The sequence below is a fragment of the Aulonocara sp. 'chitande type north' Nkhata Bay genome, linkage group LG17 (assembly GCF_057382095.1).
Source record: "Aulonocara sp. 'chitande type north' Nkhata Bay isolate Kocher_YH1m ecotype deep benthic linkage group LG17, A_spYH_male_GT1.1, whole genome shotgun sequence".
Taxonomy (NCBI): Eukaryota; Metazoa; Chordata; class Actinopteri; order Cichliformes; family Cichlidae; genus Aulonocara; species Aulonocara sp. 'chitande type north' Nkhata Bay.
The window spans coordinates 35,486,542-35,506,455 of NC_141360.1; the positions used below are offsets into that span (position 1 = coordinate 35,486,542).

The window sequence follows — 19,914 nt, forward strand, 5'->3', positions numbered from 1 at the left end:
TTTAGTATCTTTCAGACAAACATAAAAAGATTTCCCTAACATTTGTTATGTGTAGTTATGTGTGAGTCAGCACTAAGATATTATGATAATGAGTTTTAAATATAAACTTGTTTTATTGTCAAACATGCAGTAGATTAGTCCGACTCTGCTTGGATCAGCTGCTTGTTGAGTTTGTGGTGTTCAAAGCACATTCAAAAACAGTTGCCAAGGGTAAAGTTGTGGTGGACCACACTGTGCAACATCAATAGCTGTAACATGGTTGAAGGGTGTTTCTCCCAGACTTTATCTATTGCTGTTTAATGTTTGTTTATGGTCAAATTACAAATGTCGATACCAATAAATCGGAAATAGTTAATATGGGCCGATAACATCGTCCTGGCAATAAATCACAGCCAAAAGTTCAGCCATCAGACTGCTTTTATACTCGGACAATATTTTCTGCCTTTGCCTGTGTATGATCTCACTGACAGAGGATATTCTGAATATGGTTTATTAGGGGCAGCCAATAAGAGGAAAGTTGGCTTCAAGGGGGGGGAAGGGCTCTATAAGGGCTTGTTTCAGGCAGCAGAGGTTGCACCAAGGCCCAATGTATAAATTAGGGGTTATTTATACACAAATAATCGTTATTTAGGACCGTAACTCGTGCAAAGTTATTCAAGTAGAGCCCAAAAAAAGAGATGAAAATGAAAATAACAGGTCCCTTTTGCTGTTGTTATAAATATGAGAATAAAATGAGAGAAAGTAGGCAATTGTTTGTAAAAGAAACAATGACATTTATTTTTTTTTCTTAGCGCTTTTCTTAATTAGTCTGTTGTGCCCATTGATCACATATAATACAGGTAATATAAAAATGGCTTTTTAACTTGACACCCAAAGCAACAACAAAATGTTTTCTTAAAATATGTATGCTAAAAATACTGAGAAAGTATTTCCACTAAAAGTACTGGAGAATAGCTTGTGACTGCAATGATGACATGACTGTGTTTTGCTGTGGCTGATGAATTTCTTCAGTTTCCTCTCCGTTTACCTCACGTAGCTCTTGTTGTAGGCACTTACCAGGGCATTAACAAACCACCTCTTGAGGAGATAAAACATCACTCGTTTTAGTTTTAAACAACTCGATATATTTGTTTGAGTCCAGTGTTTTTGCCAGTCACCATTGCAATGAGAACTACAAAGCATAAACAGCCATTTGGCAAATATCCTCTCTAGATACCCATTTTGTTGCTGAATTTCATTAAGCTTAATGTGATGTTGTAATCAAAAGTAGTCTGCTCCTTGCCTTCATTTAAAACCCATTTAAATTGTTCACATACAGAGGATTTGTCATTACATCAACATAATAGAATATATAACAATATTTCCATGAAAAATCAAGAATCCGTTTTTAAATAGAAAAGGGGGGGTATATTTCATCAAAAGGCTTACACCATAGTCACTGTTTTTTGTCTACTCTAATAAATCTCCCTTCCCATAATAGACAGGTGTTATTACTGTATCTCTAACTCGTCTATGGATGTTTGACAAAGCACAGACGGTATTGCTTGGGACCACACGGACAGTTCCACAACTCTGAACACATTTAACAGTCAATTACAAGAGAGCTGACCTTCAACACGTCCACTTTCTTTTCTCTGCCTGCATTTCTGTATGAATGGTACTGTAATCGAATTTTTTTTGCAGTAAATACCCCTTCCTGTTGATGTTAGCTTGGTTTGATGGTTACAAAGCCACCACTTCAACTAGGGTTGAAACTGGGATAGCATGTAGTCAATTTAAACCGTTCCATCCCCTTCCATTAATAGTTCTCCCAGTGTATCTGAGCTGGGAACGGGCAATGGGTATGCCTTTGAAAACAGTATATCATCGTCCACCCCTGCCCAGTGGCCTTGTCCATTTGCTGTAGGTGTGTGGTGCTCTACAAAGCTGTGGTTCTTAAAAGGCATTGTCAGATACATTTATGACTGTGGCTTTCACTTCCACTCCACTTGGCAGTCCCTTACCCGTAACCCACAGCTTTGTAAAGAAAGATGAGTGCATACCGGGAGCTTCCACTGGTATCAGTGAAGCTTTAGAGTCCCATTTCCTTATATCCCCATAAAGGTGGTGGTTCCTCAGAGACACATAAATAAACAGGCAGGCCACTGAAATCACAGCCAGGAGCACACCAAAGACAGTGATTACTGCTGCATCCCATTTTTCTGTGTCCTTGGCTGCCAACTCTAATCCCTTAGTGGTGACAGTGACACATTTGGTGTCATGGTTGTAGTGGATGTTGCGGATATCCACACAGACTTTGTAGTGAGTGGCGGGGCTGAGATGGGTAAGGTTGTGCACCTGGACATCTGAGGGAACCCTGGTGGTAAAAGTCATGGTGGGATGGTTGGCATCTGAAACAGTGTACCATTTAATGTTGGGAGCCAAAGTGCCAGGGCCAGCCTTCCATGAGACCAGAATGGAGTGTGTCTCCACTGATTTGACTTCAACATTCAGAGAACCATTGACAGGTTGAGGAAAATATCCGTTTACCTCTACAGAGACGGATTTAAGATCAGCACCGACCAAATTATGGGCAACACAGGTGTAAACACCGGCTTCATTTTCTGTTATATCGTAGATGTCAAAGGTTCCCTCTGGGTGCATGTAGAACTTGTCAGATACAGTGTTAGGCAGGACCCTTGTGCCAGATGGGGTGATCCAGTAGATGTCCGGCTCTGGTTCGGCAAAAGCCCGACAATGAAGTGACACTGAGCACCCGCTCTGTGCTTTAATGTGCCCTGGCATGCTTTCGGGTGATATCAGTGGCAGGCAAATCTCCATCATCTCCCTGAAGTGCACCTGCCGGACATGCTGGCCCTCATACTCCGGAGGCTCTACGCAGTATAATGAGTCAGGCTCCATGAAACGGATGTTGGTCTTGTTCATGTTCATCCAGCGGACTACGCAGTCACAGCGGATTGGGTTACTGTGCATGCTTACCTCCCTCAGATTTGGAAGAGATTCGACAGTAATCCTGTGGAGGGCACTGAGAGCATTGCCGTTTAACATAAGGGTTTCCAGCCGTGGGAGTTTGTAGAAAGCATTAGGATGGATATAAGAGAGTTTAGGATTGTTGGTTGCTTCGATTTTGGTCAGCTCAGGGAGGTTATTGAGGGCAAAGCTGTCAATGGAAACTAGCTCTGGCATGCTGTTAATCCCTAGTTCTTTCAAATGAAGCATATCCACAAAGTCCCCTCTTTGTATTCTAGTAATGGGGTTTTTATTTAGATCCAAAAACTTAAGATTCTTGACATTTCTCAGGGCAGAGTGAGGAACCTCGGGAAAAATATTATCATAGAAAGAGATGCTCTCCAAGTTATCAAGACCAGCCAGTGAATCATCAGGAAGCTGGGACAGGTTCATTCTGGTAAGAACAAGACTGCGGAGGTTACTTAGAGGTTTGAAGTTCATGTTATCAATAGAAAGAACTGGATTTTCACCAATCATTAGGATCTCCAGATTTGGCAAAGGTTCAAACCACTCTCTTTTAATGACACTCAGCTTGTTAGAATTGAGATGGAGTCGCACAAGGTTGCTTAGACCCTGGAAAGCCAGCGGAGCGATAGAAGAGATGAGATTGTGATTCATGTAGAGCTCCTGAAGGTTCGCCACTTCTGACAGGCATTGCTCAGGAAGCTCTCGTATCCAGTTCTCTTCTAAGTGAAGGGAGAGCAGCTGAGTAAGATTCCCAAGGTGGACGTTGCTGATTGAGGATAAGTTGTTTTGCGATAAATCAATCTCTGTAATATTGGGCATGTAATCCAAAGGTCTGTCAATCCTCTCGACGTTGTTTGTTTGCAATAACAGTACTTGCGTGCCCACTGGTAATTTTTCTGGCAGGCTAAAGAGTCCCAAATCATTGCAGTCAACTGTCTGCGCCTCCATGTAGACAGAAGTAGGGGAAAACCAGGGTCTAATCTCACACACACAAAGCTTTGGGCAATCAGGCCTCAGCTCAGTGGCCACAACAAAAGAGGCCATGGCCAAGCCAACAAAGAGATGATCCACAAATGACAAGTCCTTCATATTGGACCGATTTCCTCCAGTCAGAAATTGGTCCTTGTAGATTGATTGGTCTCAGCTATTAACTTTACAAATAATTACTCATTTGTTGCAGCCGCTGTGGCAACTGACTCATCAGCCCTGCCGCAACTGCCACAGGGCTTCCTAGTGTTTTATTGTCTTCCTATGTAGATGCCCTTGATTCACTCAATGCTGGTGTCAGGGTTTGAGGCCAAGGGTGCAATCAGGCGAGCCAAAAATAGGTGGGAGGCGGAAAAAAGAAAAAAGCCTGGACCAATATTACACCTCAAAAGACTTATATTAAGAACCTTTATAGGTATCCATAAAACAACTTCTTTCTTTAAAGATAACCGTCCTCACTGATTGTCTTTACTAGCTTCCAGAATCCACAGCCCAGTCCATTCCTACCTGCGTAAAACAAACAAGACAGAGAGAAACATGTGAGTATTACCAGATAATGGGCATGGTCAGAGAATGTCATAAGAAAAGGATTTGGACATATTGACATTTGTTATAGGCACACTGATGCATGTTGACATTTATACACGCTCCCTTCAAGACGTAGAACAATGGATTTATATCTGCTTGACCTTCTAGACTTCACTCTGAGGATGTACCATATGTACCACTACTATATAGCACTAAATCTTGATGCTAGCAGTATGAGTCTATTATTGGTTAAAGAGAAGGCTTCATTAAGATTCTTAAATGGCAGACATCCTAGGGCTTAAGCGTTACGCTTTAGGGCAAGCTACTCAAAGACGCTAGAATATGTCAGTCACTATAGCAACAAGTAAATGGGCAGCCAGTAATACACAATGGAGTGAGACGGTTAGGCTGTAAATGCAAACTAAACAGTTGACCTAGATGCAGTTTGCACCTGTTTGTTAGGAGACGAAACAACCGACTGCCATGAAAATTAAAATGCATTAACGTGTTGACGTAATTAATCTTTTTAGCAATCAGCACATCTGTATGCTAATAGGATTTAGCATTTCTGGAAAAACAGGTCATGCAGTTTACCAATGGACACAGATTACTAAAAGGTGCCTGAAGTGAAGAAAATAAGTGATTATTATGGTATTGTCTTGAACATGGATATTTGAATAATAGATAAAATAGTCACAGATCGAAGATCATCAGCTAAATCTATGTTCTTTTTCATTTAAAATTTGAGAATGATCACAGTCATTTAGGTCGGTGATTAGTGTCACGATTGTTTAGTAGTTTTATGTAATATCTGTGGTCTTACTGAACTGAAAAAATGCATTTCATTGACGTTTCATTGTCATTCGGCTGCATCTATAAGTACATAAATGAACAGGGTTGTAATAAAGGAAATGGGTGCATTGAAAAGTAAAACAAAAACATCATTACCAAACACGGCATGGCACAATAAGTGTTTTCATTTTGATGATCCTGTCTGAATAATAAATTGAAGCAAATACTATAAATTAAAATTCAATTATCTACCCAGTGCAGTTAGTATTTGTCTGAATTGTCTGCCTTTGTTCACCCTTTCATTACACTTCATACAAGACAGTTTAAGGTCATGTACTCTCATGGGCTCAACAGGAACTATAAAATGCAGTACAGTGCTGTTAGCAGAAAGTGTTGCACACTTCTCTGACATTTCCATTTTATTCTGGGATTTTTTTAGGCTAGTAAATTATCCATTAATTTCTCTGAGACATTTTAATTAAAGGCAATGGGTAAAATCCATTGCACTGATTTTAGACAGTCTGATTTGAGTGAAAGCTCAAGGCTATTGTGCATATTTTACTTCATTTGTAGGTCAACATATTTGCTCTCAGGGTCTTTTTTAACTGTTAAAAACGCATATGTTTGTGCCGCTGACTATTTCTAAAGAGTGATACGGTATTTACAGATGTTCCTAAAATGGAATTCTGGGAAATGTAGGCAGATTTCGGTCGTTTCAAAGTAAAAGGCAAACAATTTCACCTGTAACAATATTTGGCCTTTGTAAGTTTGTTCAATATTCTTATGTAACAAAGACTATTGTATGATTATTTCCATTTATAAGCATTGTAGATATATAACTACCCATATGGAAAAAATATATATAAATCTTATAAAGTTTGTATCTGTCTTGTGTGAAACTTGTATGAAAAGCATACAAGAGTGAAAACAGATATAAGATCCCTTGAAAAATTATATAAATGAAACTTGTATGTTTTTGATACTCCGTAAAACAATATATGAAAGTAATGAGAAAGTGGCCACTGTGAATCATATAAGCCTTATATGATTCACTATATGAAGCAAGCTAAAGCTGATGCAAGTCTTTTATAAGTTTTTTCTATTTCTTTTCCATATGGGTATAGCTTAGATGCTTCCTCCTTCATGTGACTCACACATCTTTTCTATCTACTGTCTCTCGCACCGTTGTATGATTAGTGTCTCCATCACATCCTGACGTGGCAGAAGCTCCACAGTTGAAGTGTATGTAATTTGTCATATGTGACTGCCTCTTACTGAACAGATGGGTTTGATGGTGCTTGTGATATTTTGGGGCCTATGAGATCAGGCGCCACATGAGAAAAGTCAGAAGAGACAGCGGATGAAATAGAAAGAATCAAGAGGAGAACTGTGACGGTGGCTGGAAAGTGAAAACAAGGGAAGAGAAATGATTTCATTTCATCACCTTCGCTGTTTCCACCACGGGGGAGATGTGGTGGTGGTGGTGGTGGGTGAAATAAATAAATAACTAAATGAATAAGAACTTCTGAAGGAAGCAGAAATGCTGGAGTTTGCCCGCTGGTGGAGCCAAGCCGAGGGTTCATTCCTCAACCTGTGTGCCATCACTGGCTAGAGCGTGGTTTGGTTCGGGACGGCAGACAGTAAGGTTGTGAAAGAGGGAGAAGGTGGGGATGGTGGTGTGTGTGGGGGGAAAGGGGGGGTATTATTTTTCAAAAGCACCTGGCACTTTAATAAGCTTCTACACCCAGAGAATTCTGATAAACAGGACTTAGCCTCTCTCCCTCAGCACCGGCTCTCCATCGTGGGCTATGCAGTTGATCCATATCCTGGAAGCACAGGACAGACTTTGTAATACAGCCTACCGCATTTAGTTCTCACCTCTGCTCGCCCTGGCTTTTTCTCCTTAGTAATCACAATTACCAGCAGCATAATGTGGTCAGGTTAACTGTTATGGCTTAGCTTTACTGTGAATTCGCTGCAGGTGGTTCCAATACGGGCTGCTGTTATTTGTTTTACCAGCTAGTTACGTCAGAGGGAACACTCTCGGACTAATTAATGTTTCAATCAATATTTCCTGCTAAGGGAATTGGTGTGCTGTAAGACACAGCACTGCCCTATTTTCACAGCACACTGCTTCTCCATTAGATTCTGGCGAGGATGGATGTGAGGATGACATCGTGGACACTAAAGAGGTTTTGGAAATAGGGACAGATTGAGAGAGGGATTTCTTTTGGTTTGGCGGACGCTAATGCTTGCTTTTCCATCAAAAATCAAGGACTGGATTAGGAAGGCTTTACAGGACAATGTGCATGATGATGAGGCCAGCAAGAAGAACATATTTCCCTGCTGATTAATGAGGATGAAATTCTATTAATGATAATCCAACATGTGGTTCATAAAAATGCAGATCTTAGATATGGTTGTGGCCAACAGTGTGTGTCTTGCAGAAAATGGACAAACGGAAGATGTTACAACAGTAAAGCTTTCAACGACAGAGCCTCAATTGAAATGCTCTTTGAGGGATATCCAAATACCTCCCAGTGAATACAAGCAGTACTTTTGCTTGAAATGCCCATCCCTAATAGAGTTTCAATACGCTTAAGGTTGGAATATTGTCCCATACTTGCATTATTTTAAGTGCACTATCCTAATCATCTACAGGCAGTTGATCACATAAATTGGTATCGTGCGACTGAATAATGCGGAGCCCACTGAACAGGCAGTCTATATTCTGAAGGCCTTGCACCATGACTACCACTTGTACAAACCTATTAGTAAAAATCCAGTCAAGTTACCGAACCACATCCCCCCCACACACACACAGACACACACACACAGCTACTATACAGAGCTAATTCCCACAGTCCACTGCTCAGTTGCTGGTAATTGAGGCAGAGCGTGAGTGGAGGGAGAAGGGAAAGAAGAGATCTGGAGGACAAAGTGACTTGCCAGAGGAGAAACGTCTTCGTTTCTGTTGTGGCATTGAGCTATTAACCTCTACTGACCCTTGTAATGCTGTCGTTGCAAGAAATATTAATCTTAGTTTGATCCAGTCAAATTCTAGTCAAAGTCGAAAAAAGAAAGAAACAAGAAAAAACATTACGTAACTGCTGGACATAGAGAAATGTGCTTAATATGGCTGGGGTAAATTGAATTCAAAGATGGATGCTGGTAATCTGTGTGTGGAAAAGCTTTACTAAATCCTGAGTACTGAGGTACAAAATCAACACCTTAGAACAGAACACGGAAAGCTTGTAATGGGATCTCCAGCAACCTAATGTCTACCTGCGCTAACGCATTAAGCCAAAGCTTTGACATTTGTTCAGGGGACCTTTTATAGGTCAGGCTAAGGTGTTCACTCATGGAGCACAAGTTCCAAGGTGTCAGAGGAGAAAGAGAGTGGTGGGCAAGCAGCTCCATTACAGTGGGAGGCTGGCAGTGTAGCCCATGGGCTTTCCACTTTCAGCAGTGTTAATCCTGGCTGGGAGTATCGCAGCAAAACAAGCTGCTTGTATCTGCCTCGTTTCAAGACTGCCTTAGCTGGGTGAAATACGGGTTTGTTTACCACCACTGGGTTTCATTACCAACACTGCTCTCCATCTCCTAGGTGAAAGCCTGAAGAGACACTGACACATTATAATCTTATAACAGTTAAATGAAAGATCTGATACCTATTAACAGGCTGAGCTTGTGTGGTTAAACATTATCGCCCAATTTGGGGTTTTACTTCAATCCGTCTGAGGTACGCAAGTCCAAAATTCAGTCTCTGTTTAGCTCTTTTGCGTTCAAGCACAAAAATCAAGAGAAACAAAATCCTACGATATATTCACCAGGCAGAACTTTGACTGTCTGCTGTTTGATGCTGGGCTGATAGCGTGCTGCAGGAAACAGCTGCCTGCTGCAGCTGAAATATACGCTATGACCTGAAAGATGCTATACAGCTCTGCTGCGCTAAAGACAGCTGCAGAGTCAGGTGGTTTGTTATTTGTGGGTTTGTCACTACACGAGATCGTCTTGAAATTTAACACAGCCATTCAGTTGATGCTTCTTAGTAGCCAAAGGTTTCGATATATCTGCAAATTAATGAATGCAGTACTTTTAGAAACTGTGTACCACATAAATTTGTAGTTAATAGTTAATAATAATAATATGAACAGATATAAGACTGGTAAGCCAAACTGTGAGGTTACACAAAAACAAATTTGATTAACGTTGTGTAATTTAGTAAGAATTAAGTAAAAGAAAAAATTAGACTTATATAGGATTTATAAGACTGATCCATATACTGATAGTTGGTGATTTTAAAGATCCAATGTATCGGGTGATATTTTTTCTTTCAGACACTTGAAACATAAACAGATTTCCCTAACATTTATTATGTGTACTGAATCCTTACAAGTACCAGCAATATCTGCAAATAATGTGTCCGTGTATCCATCACAGGGAACTATTATCAGTCAATACATCAGACCCGCTGATATATTGGTCAGCCTCTAATAAAAACTTAACATAATGACATAATAAGTACAGAATATGATAAAAACAAGCAAGACACACAAACAGTGATTTAAAAAAGACTTCACACAAACATACATACAGCTCTAAAAAAATGTGTTTTTAGAATCCTTTCAAAGGACGTCAATGAATCAGCCTTATCTCCTCAGGCAGGTTGCTCCCAAACATGCTTCATGCTTCAGGTACATCATGGTTTATTTATATATATATATATATTTTATCACTGGTTTCCACATCACCTCAGTGTAAATGTTTTTTGCAATGTGCACTTTTTCACCTCTGCGTCTCATTTGCACATGTTTGACAAGAACACAAATTCTGTGTAGGCGCCTAAGATGCTTTTATTTAGCAGAGTTATTGCATCATCACTTAGAGTAAGGAGCTTCTGTAGTTATTGACATATTCCAATAAAGATGCTGTTCAGAAATGACAGCGTGATTGCGTCACCTTTATGAACCGCTATGGCTTTAGACCTTGTTAGCCGCACATTTCACTCTTAATTAGAATGACCTTTGACACAACTGAAAGCTTTCGAATCTCTCCTCATTAAAATGCTGCATATTTACGCTGACATGTTGCTGCCCTGTTTTTTTTTTTTGCTTTTTGTTTTTTAAATATGAATCTGATTCTGTAATTTATAGATTATTTTATATGTTTCATAGTGTTTAGAGATTTCCTGTAATCTGCAAATGGCACCGGGCGAATTAGGACAAGGCTTCGGTTAAGAGGTTCACGCGCTGTCAAGGTGAAAAGCTTTTTCATTCACATCTTGGCAACACCTCGCTTACTTTCCCACCAGACCATCTACATTATCTTAACACTGTGGCTGCACAGGATAGTAATGGCACAAATACAGTTTGATTAGAGACCAGTGAGATATGACCACTTGAAATTAATGAGTATGCACAGGAGGGCCAGAAAGCGGTGGTCCAAGTGGCTCTGCGGCGCTAATTCAGGAAACCCTGACTCAAGTCGTCGGGCGGCCAAACAGCCGGGCAGAACTGTTTGTTTTATTCTGTTTATTGAAATGAGTTATTATAAATCCTCCCGCTCGCTTCACAGGGCTTGGATGGGATTTAGCGAAGCGGGGAAAGAGAGGTGATTGCTTTGTCACAGGTTGGGTGCTCATCAGTGCCCTGTGTGGAGACAAGTTGACCTAAGAAAGAAAATGCAATCATTTATTATACAAAACACAAGTTCTGCATGCAACGGCAGGAATGGCGGAGAAAAATTTGCGAGATCAAGACGTAAGTTTTTTTCTTTTTGTGGGAAGCATATTGGCCCTCAGGGAGATGATTATGAGGCCTGCATGGTTTAAGTGGTAACAAGGCAGTATTGCATCTGCTGAGAGGTAGACATTAAACTTACTGTGGTAAAACTGGGTGGAAGACATAAAGGTCAGACGTAAGTGGAAAGTAGGGCGCAGTCGAATTGCCTCCTCTTTCAGGAGAATAGCCTGTGTATTGTAGAAACGGTTCACTGGGAATTTTGATCCACTGGTAATAAGCCTTGCAAGGCTTTCTTCACCCATCACCCTCTCCCTAGCTCGGGCTCTTTTCTTTCTCTATTCACTCTGTCATTCCCTTTTTCTCATGATAATACAAGCCAAATATCTCTTTTTATAAACCTGCTCTTCTCACATTTTTCTCTGCTCGTCCTTATTGAGAAATTTTTCTCCTTATGTTGTCTGTTTGCATCATCATCTGCCCAGCCATTGGGCTGTGGAGAATGACAGCATGTCATCGTGTCTCACTATATATTTCTATGCCTATCCTGCATAGTGTCTGCTTTTGGCCTAATTGCCTTCCCAAGACTCTTCACCCCTGCCATGCTATGTCTTGTGCATACATGTCTTACCATATGGCTCCTATTTTCTAATTACCAACTGTAATGTGAGGGGTAACACTTGATTGAAATTTTGTAAAATGTTGTACATTTTGTAAATTTGGTTTGTAAAATATCTATGAAAATTTAGTGGATGCTTTCGTGGAAAGCTGCGACTGATCTTTTTAAAACAGCTCTGAGATGATCACAAATGCTATGCAGTGTTCCTACAAACCGTATTTAGATGATTGTTATAAAAAATTTAAGTGCTTGTTTTAAGTAATCAAGTGTTACTTGTGTTTCAAATAACAGAGACACGGTTCGTGTCCTGCTGTGTCCACTGTTGTTCTTACTAGCCATCAGCTAAATCCAATCAAACGACTGGATTAGGTTTACGAAATGATCATGATTTGAGTTAAAATATGACAAGATGTATGTGAGAGCACTCTCAAAGTGCATTTTGGAGCCACCAATAAAAGACCTTGTACACATTTCTGGTATGCCAGCAACTGAATGGCAGCATTTGACTCCAGGGGAATGAGATACTACCGAATTCCTAAATATCTTTTATCACAGAACTTAATGGCATAAATAATAAGTTAGAAAATTACCAATGATGATTAAATAGCTTGACTTTGTGTAAGATGACTACTAAAGTTTCATTAACTGTAATTTTATTATTTACTGACGGCAGTATTTCTCAAGTGTCACCCACACGAGTAATAAATATATTAGCGATGTGTTAAGACTAAGATTGTGGTTTTATGTACTTAATACATGCAGCCACTTTGCATTATTGGAAAGCTATAGTTTATCTGCTGCTGCTCTACTGTATAAACACAACTTTTCAAGATGTGTTTCTTTTCAGAGATGCAGCACTTGGACCTGTGGTGAACATGCAGCACGGTCATGTTGCAATCACAACGAGTCCTTTATACATTCTGGTTAAGCCTCATATTGGGTGGAGGCCTTCAGAAGGCTTAACTGTCCCTCCTTCTGCCCTTCACCTCATTGATTTACTATTATACTTTCTCCAAGGCAAGAGAGAGTCCATTAAAGAGAACCTTCTATGTGTGTATGCATAATGAAGCTTCCTGTACTTATATGTATGTGTACGTGTGTGCATCCATGGGGGAGCAGATGGAAACCTTTCCCCTTACATCTGCACTTGAATAGCCATGAATCAGTGGCAAGTCGACTCTTAATGTAGAATCAATGTTCCAAATTAACCACAGGACCCCCTATCTCTGGTTTTTCAGCTCTTTTCTGGACAAGACATGCCCTTGGGCTGAGTGAGGGAGAACACACACACACAAGGTGGACTATTGAACACTATATAACGCACCCACCTGCCTCGCGCATGCACACAGCAGACAGGAACACATGCAAATACATGAGAAAAAGAGATCTGTGCATTTGCCGGCATGTAACGTAGCAGACTGCGTCCTCGCAGAAAAAAAAAATAGAACCCAAACACGCAGGGGCTCATTCGCATAATGCATGCAGAATGCGCCACACGGTGAAAAAGCACAGCTAGGTCCCCTTGTCTAATTCGCATAGTGCTGCATCTATTAAAATTAAGCCAAGGTATCCAGCTTAAGGCTGCCGCTGATAAGGTCAAAGGCGTAGCGAACATTCCAACACTCATTTCTCCCCAAACATAATCGCACTCACTCTTGACAAAAATCTGCATAATGTTCCATGTATAGCTGCTAGCTAGAATGAAAGAGGAAGGTGTGGGGTGGGGTGGAGGGGGAAGGCAGGGGAAATGGAGCCAGCGGCATATCCCTCAAAGTCAGAGCCAAATTGAATCTGCAGGTGCAAATGTGGCATGCGAGCTCCCTCTAAGATGCGCACCTATCTATATTTATATGAATAATATATGGCTGGTCAAGGGGCCACAAGCCTGCAGAGAATAGGTTCCCACAGAAGATGGAATCAATCATTATATGCCACTGAAATGCATTTATCGCTGGCTTGGGCCTCTTTATTATGATTTCATGGGGTTTGATATGGGCTTTCTCTTTTCTGTTTTCATTCCCAGCTACTCTTTCTTCGCCCAAAAAGACCAAAGACGGGGTTCTTTCAAAATGCTCTGTGTCTGCGGGCAGATATTCTCTGTATACATGCTCATTTTGGCACATACGTTCAACTGAGCATGTGTGCTTGTGCATCGGTCAGGGCAGCTCAACAACAGTTCAGCTGGGTTTGTTCTAGGGATGCAGCATCACTACCATTTCCGTCAGCACACTAAGGGCCTATACGTATCAGTCAGAATGCAGAGCAGATGGACCGCACAGCAGTGGCCCTTCAGATGTCCTCCTTCGTCTCTGCTCGCGTTTTAAACTGCAATATGGGCATATGTCGCTAACGTGTACCGCTCTGATGTGAGTCTGCCGAAGAGCAGCTTAATTAGCGGTTAGCAGCTTTGATTTTTATTGTGAGCATCAGTCCTAGATTCTCACAGGCCTGGCATTTTGCTGTTAACACACGGTCTGGTTTTGAGTGCACCTTTTTTTTTGGTAAAGCCGTGCTCTGGCACTCCTAAATCCTTAAATCCACTCCCACCAGAAATGTGCCCAAGTTAAGTACCAAAAAGTCCAAATCCAAGAAGTAAATGTCAGTGGATACAAAGGAAGTGTCACATCCTGTTTTGACCTTTGATACGGACTGAAAAATTGTAAAATGCCATGGATGTTTCCATCGTGGCATGTTTTGATCCACAGCTCTTTTTTCTTTGTTTCTTTCAAGTCCACCCACTAGCTCCGAAACAAACATGCACACCATTCTCTTCCCCACTGTTCCTTTTTTCCCTCTGCCTCTGCTTATTCCATTTTAACGGGTGCCTGTGTTTGTTTGGGAATGGAGATGCTACCAGAGAGCCTATGCTTGGCTGCACGGGCTGATCCCCCGCAGCCGTCTTGTGAATATGTTTACATGGATTTCACTGAGGAGTCCCCTGATGGATACTTCTGCATCTTGTTATCGCCATCAAAGAAAAAACAAAAAAAAGGAAGAACTTGATTGTGATGGCACTTACACTTGGAGCTTTCTGAACTCCATTTCAAACCAATAGTAGCATTTGGCACCCACACATAATTCTCACCTCGCTGCAACCTGCTGCCCTCTGACTATAGAGAAAAATTAATATGGAACACCCACACCGTGCTGCCGATCATGCTCTCAAAGCCTCCACAAGGCCACTGCAGGCGCAGTACCTTTCCCACCCCACCTCTGCTTCTCACGCAGATCAATAGGCAATTCACAAAGCCACACAATTTAAGCGTATGACTTGTTGGTGGACATGTAATATTGATTTGTTTTGAACAAGTGTGCCTGAATTAATGAAGAAAACCAATACGGGTTTGTTTTACTGCTTTTGTTACTACTTGGGGGAGAAACTGCAAAGTGGCTGCCATGTTAGGAGTCTATACTTGATTTTGAGCTTCACAAAGTTTGCGGCTCTATCTTGCATCACATTAAATCTCAGCTGCCACTGCTCGCTCACTTGATAAATATGTTGCGGGGATTGCTTGTCAAACACTGGTGGTCGAATGCTATAATACATTGCTTTGCGGGTAGCCAGCCACATACTTCACATGTGAAGGGCTAAGGTTTTCTCAGTGTGGCATGGTGTCGGATGTGAGGGCACGATGGCTCTCGTGTGGCATTTCATTGTGTGGTTCACATGGAGCAACTGTTTTGGGTGAGTCATTCGCACTGTGGAGGCCAAAACCTATTGTATCCATCACTTGGAACAAGCAAGCGGACACACAAACACACACGTGTGTGCGCACACAGAACACATTTGAACAGAAGATTACAGCAATCAGAATTGGATAGCCTGCTTTGGTGAAAATCCACATTCGTCATTATTGGCCATTATCTGTTTATCCAAATTATTCAGGAATAATAAATCTGCTGAGTGGAATACATTTTGGACAGAGGGGAGAGGCTGTGAGGGGCAGAATTTTGAGGGGGGGGGGGGGTTAGAGAAAGACGCCCCAATGCAGTTAAGGGATTACTGAATGCCACCCTCTCTTTCTCCAGCCGGATCCCTGGATGTGTGGGTGTACAGGCACGAGCAGGTGAAGGGATGATGATGGTGATGGTGAATGCGCAAGAAGGTGCTTTCCGGTAGATGCGTTAATCACAAAGTAAAAGCCCTGGATCCGGTGTATGGCACAGCCGCGGAGGAAGCAATTTGAGGAGCGTGGGGTTTGAAAAATAAAGCCAGTGGACGTGTACTCTCGTGGCATGTGTGGGTATCGACTTCTGTGCTTGCAACAGGAAGGTTTAACAAAGAGGGGGAGAGTGAGGGGAGGAGGAGGGGGGGGGGGGACATTCTGTGGGTTTCTTAGAGACGTGTCTGGTGTGTGCTCACTAAGCAGCACCCGAGGACATGAAGCTGCCAGCCAATCACTCCATCCACCAACACACAAACATAGAAGCGTACCCGCACGCACACACACACAACCACGGGGGCTTGTCTTTTTCTTGTCTTTAACTGATTTTCCTTCTTAATCCAAACACAGCCAAAATCCGGTCCGGTTAAAAGGCGCATCCTGCATAGTTGCGCAAAAGCGCGTCCCTACATCCAAACAGGGAGATTCGAGGCCAGTCACAAGATTCGTTATCCAGTAGTATTTGTCCCTAATTTCTGCAATCGGCACATGAGTGACTGACATTTAGGAAGCAACCTGATGTGTATTTTTTCCTCTGTGTGTGCGACAAAAAACACAGGAATCGCTCAATTTCGTTCGGGTTTTTTTTTGTGAACTTGTGAGCCGTTGCGCAGACGCAATCGCGCGACACGGACGAAAACGACAAATATAAATTAGAGCAGCAAACAGAGTAAACTTACCGGGTTTCATCACCCTCGGATACAAAGCAGTTTTGTGTCTGTATTCCCATCAAGTGCGCCCCTCCGATGACGGGAGAGAGCCCCAGCGCGCAACATAAAGCCAGTCAACAATGTGTGGTCTTCTTGTTCTCACGCAGCTGATGAGGAATCAGTTGTGGTCTCTATTCCCCGGGAAAACGCACGGGTTTCTGCATGAGGCGAAACGGCAAAGTCCAAAAGCAGTGTGGCGAAGGAACGGAGAAAGATTCGTGTGATCCTCGTGCCCTTCCCTTCCTTCCCTTCCCTTCGTCTTAACAGCGGCTGTTACGAACGCATCTCTCCCTCTCGATCAAGTGTCAGGCGGACCACATAGATGCGCCGCCGTCTCCTCGGCAGTCATTAATATTAGAACAAACCCCCGACTCTCCAGAGAGGAGCCAATAGCGTCAGAGAAGCAGGCGAGGTGTGCGCAGCATCCCTGCTCTGGTTGGCCGAGAGCAGCCGTCAGTCATCTCCCAGAAGCCTGTTCTCGTCTCTGTCTTTTTCTGTTAGAGGTGAAGCGCGCTGCAAAAAATATCCAAATTAACGAGTCACGCAGGCCAGCGATGAGAGCTGAAGTGCTGTCTAAAACAGCAAAGGCTCATTATTTCAAAATAAGGCCACCTACCGGCATCCGTTTAAGATAGTTTGTAGTCCTTGCAAAGATCCCTCAAAACAGAGGAAAATCTCATGATTGTGCTGTGACTGATCAAGTACATGAGGTCCCCTACACTCATAACTATCCTCCAATGACAACTCAAATTTAATGGCAATAATTTTTGAAGTTATAGCTACTTTATTTTTGTGTCTGGTAGTAAACACCACTTAAGGTCTGGGCAAGGTGCTGCTCTGGGAGCTCACAGGTGCCACAGAGAACTCAAGAGATCTGTGTCTATATGTTGTAGCTATGTGGGGGGAAATATGTGCAAGAGCTGGTCTTGTGTTGTTGTGAGGTTCATTTTTGTGCTGTTGTTGGTCCTTTTGCTCAGCTCCTGATGCTCAGAGAAGACAGACGTCATGCAGGATCAGAAGCTGCTGTTTGTGCTTCTCATCAATTCTTTATTTAATCTTTGACCCCTTTTCCCACCATTTTTGTCCTTCTTTCTTTTACAAGCCAACTGACTGGGATTGTGTCTCTGTAGCCACCACAGGGCGATCGTGGCTCAAGAGTTAGGAGTTCGCCTTGTAATCGGAATGCCTGTCAAACCTTCCGTTGTTGTGTCTGTCCGAGCCAGGACAGTCTCGGTCGTTGTGTCCTTGGGCAAGACACTTCACCTACCGCCTACTGGTGTTGGCCAGAAGGGCCGATGGCGCGAAATGGCAGCCTCGCTTCTGTCAGTCTGCCCCAGGGCAGCTGTGGCTACAACTGTAGCTTGCCTCCACCAGTGTTTGAATGTGTGTGTGAATGGGTGGATGACTGGGTGTGTAAAGCGCTTTGGGGTCCCTAGGGGGGACTAGTAAAAGCGCTATACAAATACAGGCCATTTACCATTTACCACACTGGTTGATTCCCTCTATCCGCAATAGAGCACAAATGCAGAACCACGTTTCCATTTTAAATCTGAGAGAATATTTGAATGAATTGGTAATGTTTAGAAACCTAAATGTGCAATCATATCAAAAAGCATTCACTGATGTATAACAAAGGTAACTGCAGTAAGAAACTTCTCACTGTATTGTAGTGTGCGCCATTTATAGAGTACCAAGAGCAGAAATTTCATCAGTCTTTGTACCTCAACCACTAAATTTATATACTTTGCAACATTCCTCCTCAGACTTGCTAAACTCAAAAGAGTAGCTTTCATAAAGATTCATTAATTTGTAACTGCTAACAGGCATTTTTGGTTCCTTTTATGTCAAAGATTTGTACATGTGTGTTATTTCCTGTGGTAACATAAAAAGTAACGGACAGTAATTTACAATAATCAGCCAAAAAACACCATCTTTGACACACAAACTAATTCTGTCACTCTATGAGCACTTTTAGTTTATATTTTCAATTACATAGAAGAAAATTTAAACTATGGCAAAATACACACACACATATATACAAATACGCATATATAATACTAAAACAAAATGCACACGCTGTCTCTCCTTTGCTGAAGACTTAGAATCCATGAATATGGATTCATTTAAAGTTTTTGCTCAGCCACAACTGGCTTCCAATCATTTGGTGAACTGTTCTCAAAATTAGCTCATCACCATCATTGTGGATATCTTAAAATTACATTCAAGTCAGGAGTTTTCTTAGCTCTTACTGGTAGTCTTGTTAATGGCTCACCTCAAAATTGACGAGCTTTGACCTGCTTTGCATGTGTCATCACTATAGCTTGCTGAATTTCCTTGGCATTCCGTAAGTCACTGCCACATGCTAGTCTGTTTTTGTGTGTGTATTCATAAAGTCATATATTACAGCAACTCCCCATATACCAATGTCAGACCAGGGAAAAATGGTTGGAGACTGTGTTACAACCAAAATTGACCGTGCAACTGTGTGCAGTGGACTTGTGATCTCACTGCATTTGAAAAAGCCTCCTCAAAGACAGGCACCAGATGTGCAACGACTCACAGTTGCTGCTGTCTTCCAAGCAACTTGATAAACTGGGGCAAAGTTAGCAATTATATGCAATCTGTCTGTAATAGTATGCCAATAAAACTGCAATAAGTCTGTAAAAAAATCACAAATCCTTTGCCGTCTGTTGAAAATCTGTTGCTGTCTACAGACACAGAAAGTCACATTAAACAGAACTTAACTACTTAACTACAGAATTAACTACCTTCATCCAGAGTCCAGCCAGAAATCCACAGACTTAAAACAGAATTTCCTCCAAAAATAATGAAGCTGTGGCACAGCGAGTTAACTGCAAAATGAAATAGGCACTTGGCAATGTTACTTTTGTATAGGAATATAACACGTATACAATCACTGGCAACCAAAGGATTGAAGACCCATATTGCAAAGAGATATGTTGCAGATGAGATGCAGCTTGATTCAACACGTTGATTGCAACATGTTGGAAACCTGGTCGCATTTATAAATTAGGTGGCCGTTATTTGCCAACCTTTGCCAGTCTGTCTGAGAGTGACTGCAGTCAGTCAGTTGTTTTGGAGACATGTAGCATTTCACCAGGTGACATGTGCAGTTAGAATAGAATAGAATAATCCTTTAATTGTCCCACAAGGGGAAATTTGGGTGTAACAGCAGCAAGAAAGACACATATACAAACAAACAGTACACAAGACACAGAACAGAAACATACACAATTTTTACATATACACAAGTTTTAAATTTTAAAAAAATTGTGTTGCCATATGATCCAAAGTGGTCATGCGGAGGTTGAAGATGCTGAACACTTAAACACAGGGTGACCAGTTAGTCACTAAAACTGCTTGCAATCTGTGTCCCA

The 19,914-nt window shown here is 41.8% G+C and overlaps 1 protein-coding gene across 1 annotated transcript; it reads right to left on the reverse strand.

Moving 5' to 3' along the window:
* Positions 1 to 699: 699 nt before the first annotated feature.
* Positions 700 to 16,848, reverse strand: lrrn3b (leucine rich repeat neuronal 3b). Its single transcript, XM_086269280.1, has 2 exons — positions 16,487 to 16,848; positions 700 to 4,470 (listed from the first exon to the last, which is right to left on the reverse strand). Exon 2 carries the CDS (start codon positions 4,063 to 4,065, stop codon positions 1,936 to 1,938), a length of 2,130 nt encoding a protein of 709 aa, XP_086125406.1. The 5' UTR covers positions 4,066 to 4,470; positions 16,487 to 16,848; the 3' UTR covers positions 700 to 1,935.
* Between the last annotated feature and the right edge of the window lie 3,066 nt (positions 16,849 to 19,914).

Excerpts from the sequence above, each read along its gene's own strand:
- lrrn3b (XM_086269280.1), bottom strand. The coding sequence starts at position 4,065 with ATGAAGGACTTGTCATTTGTGGATCATCTCTTTGTTGGCTTGGCCATG.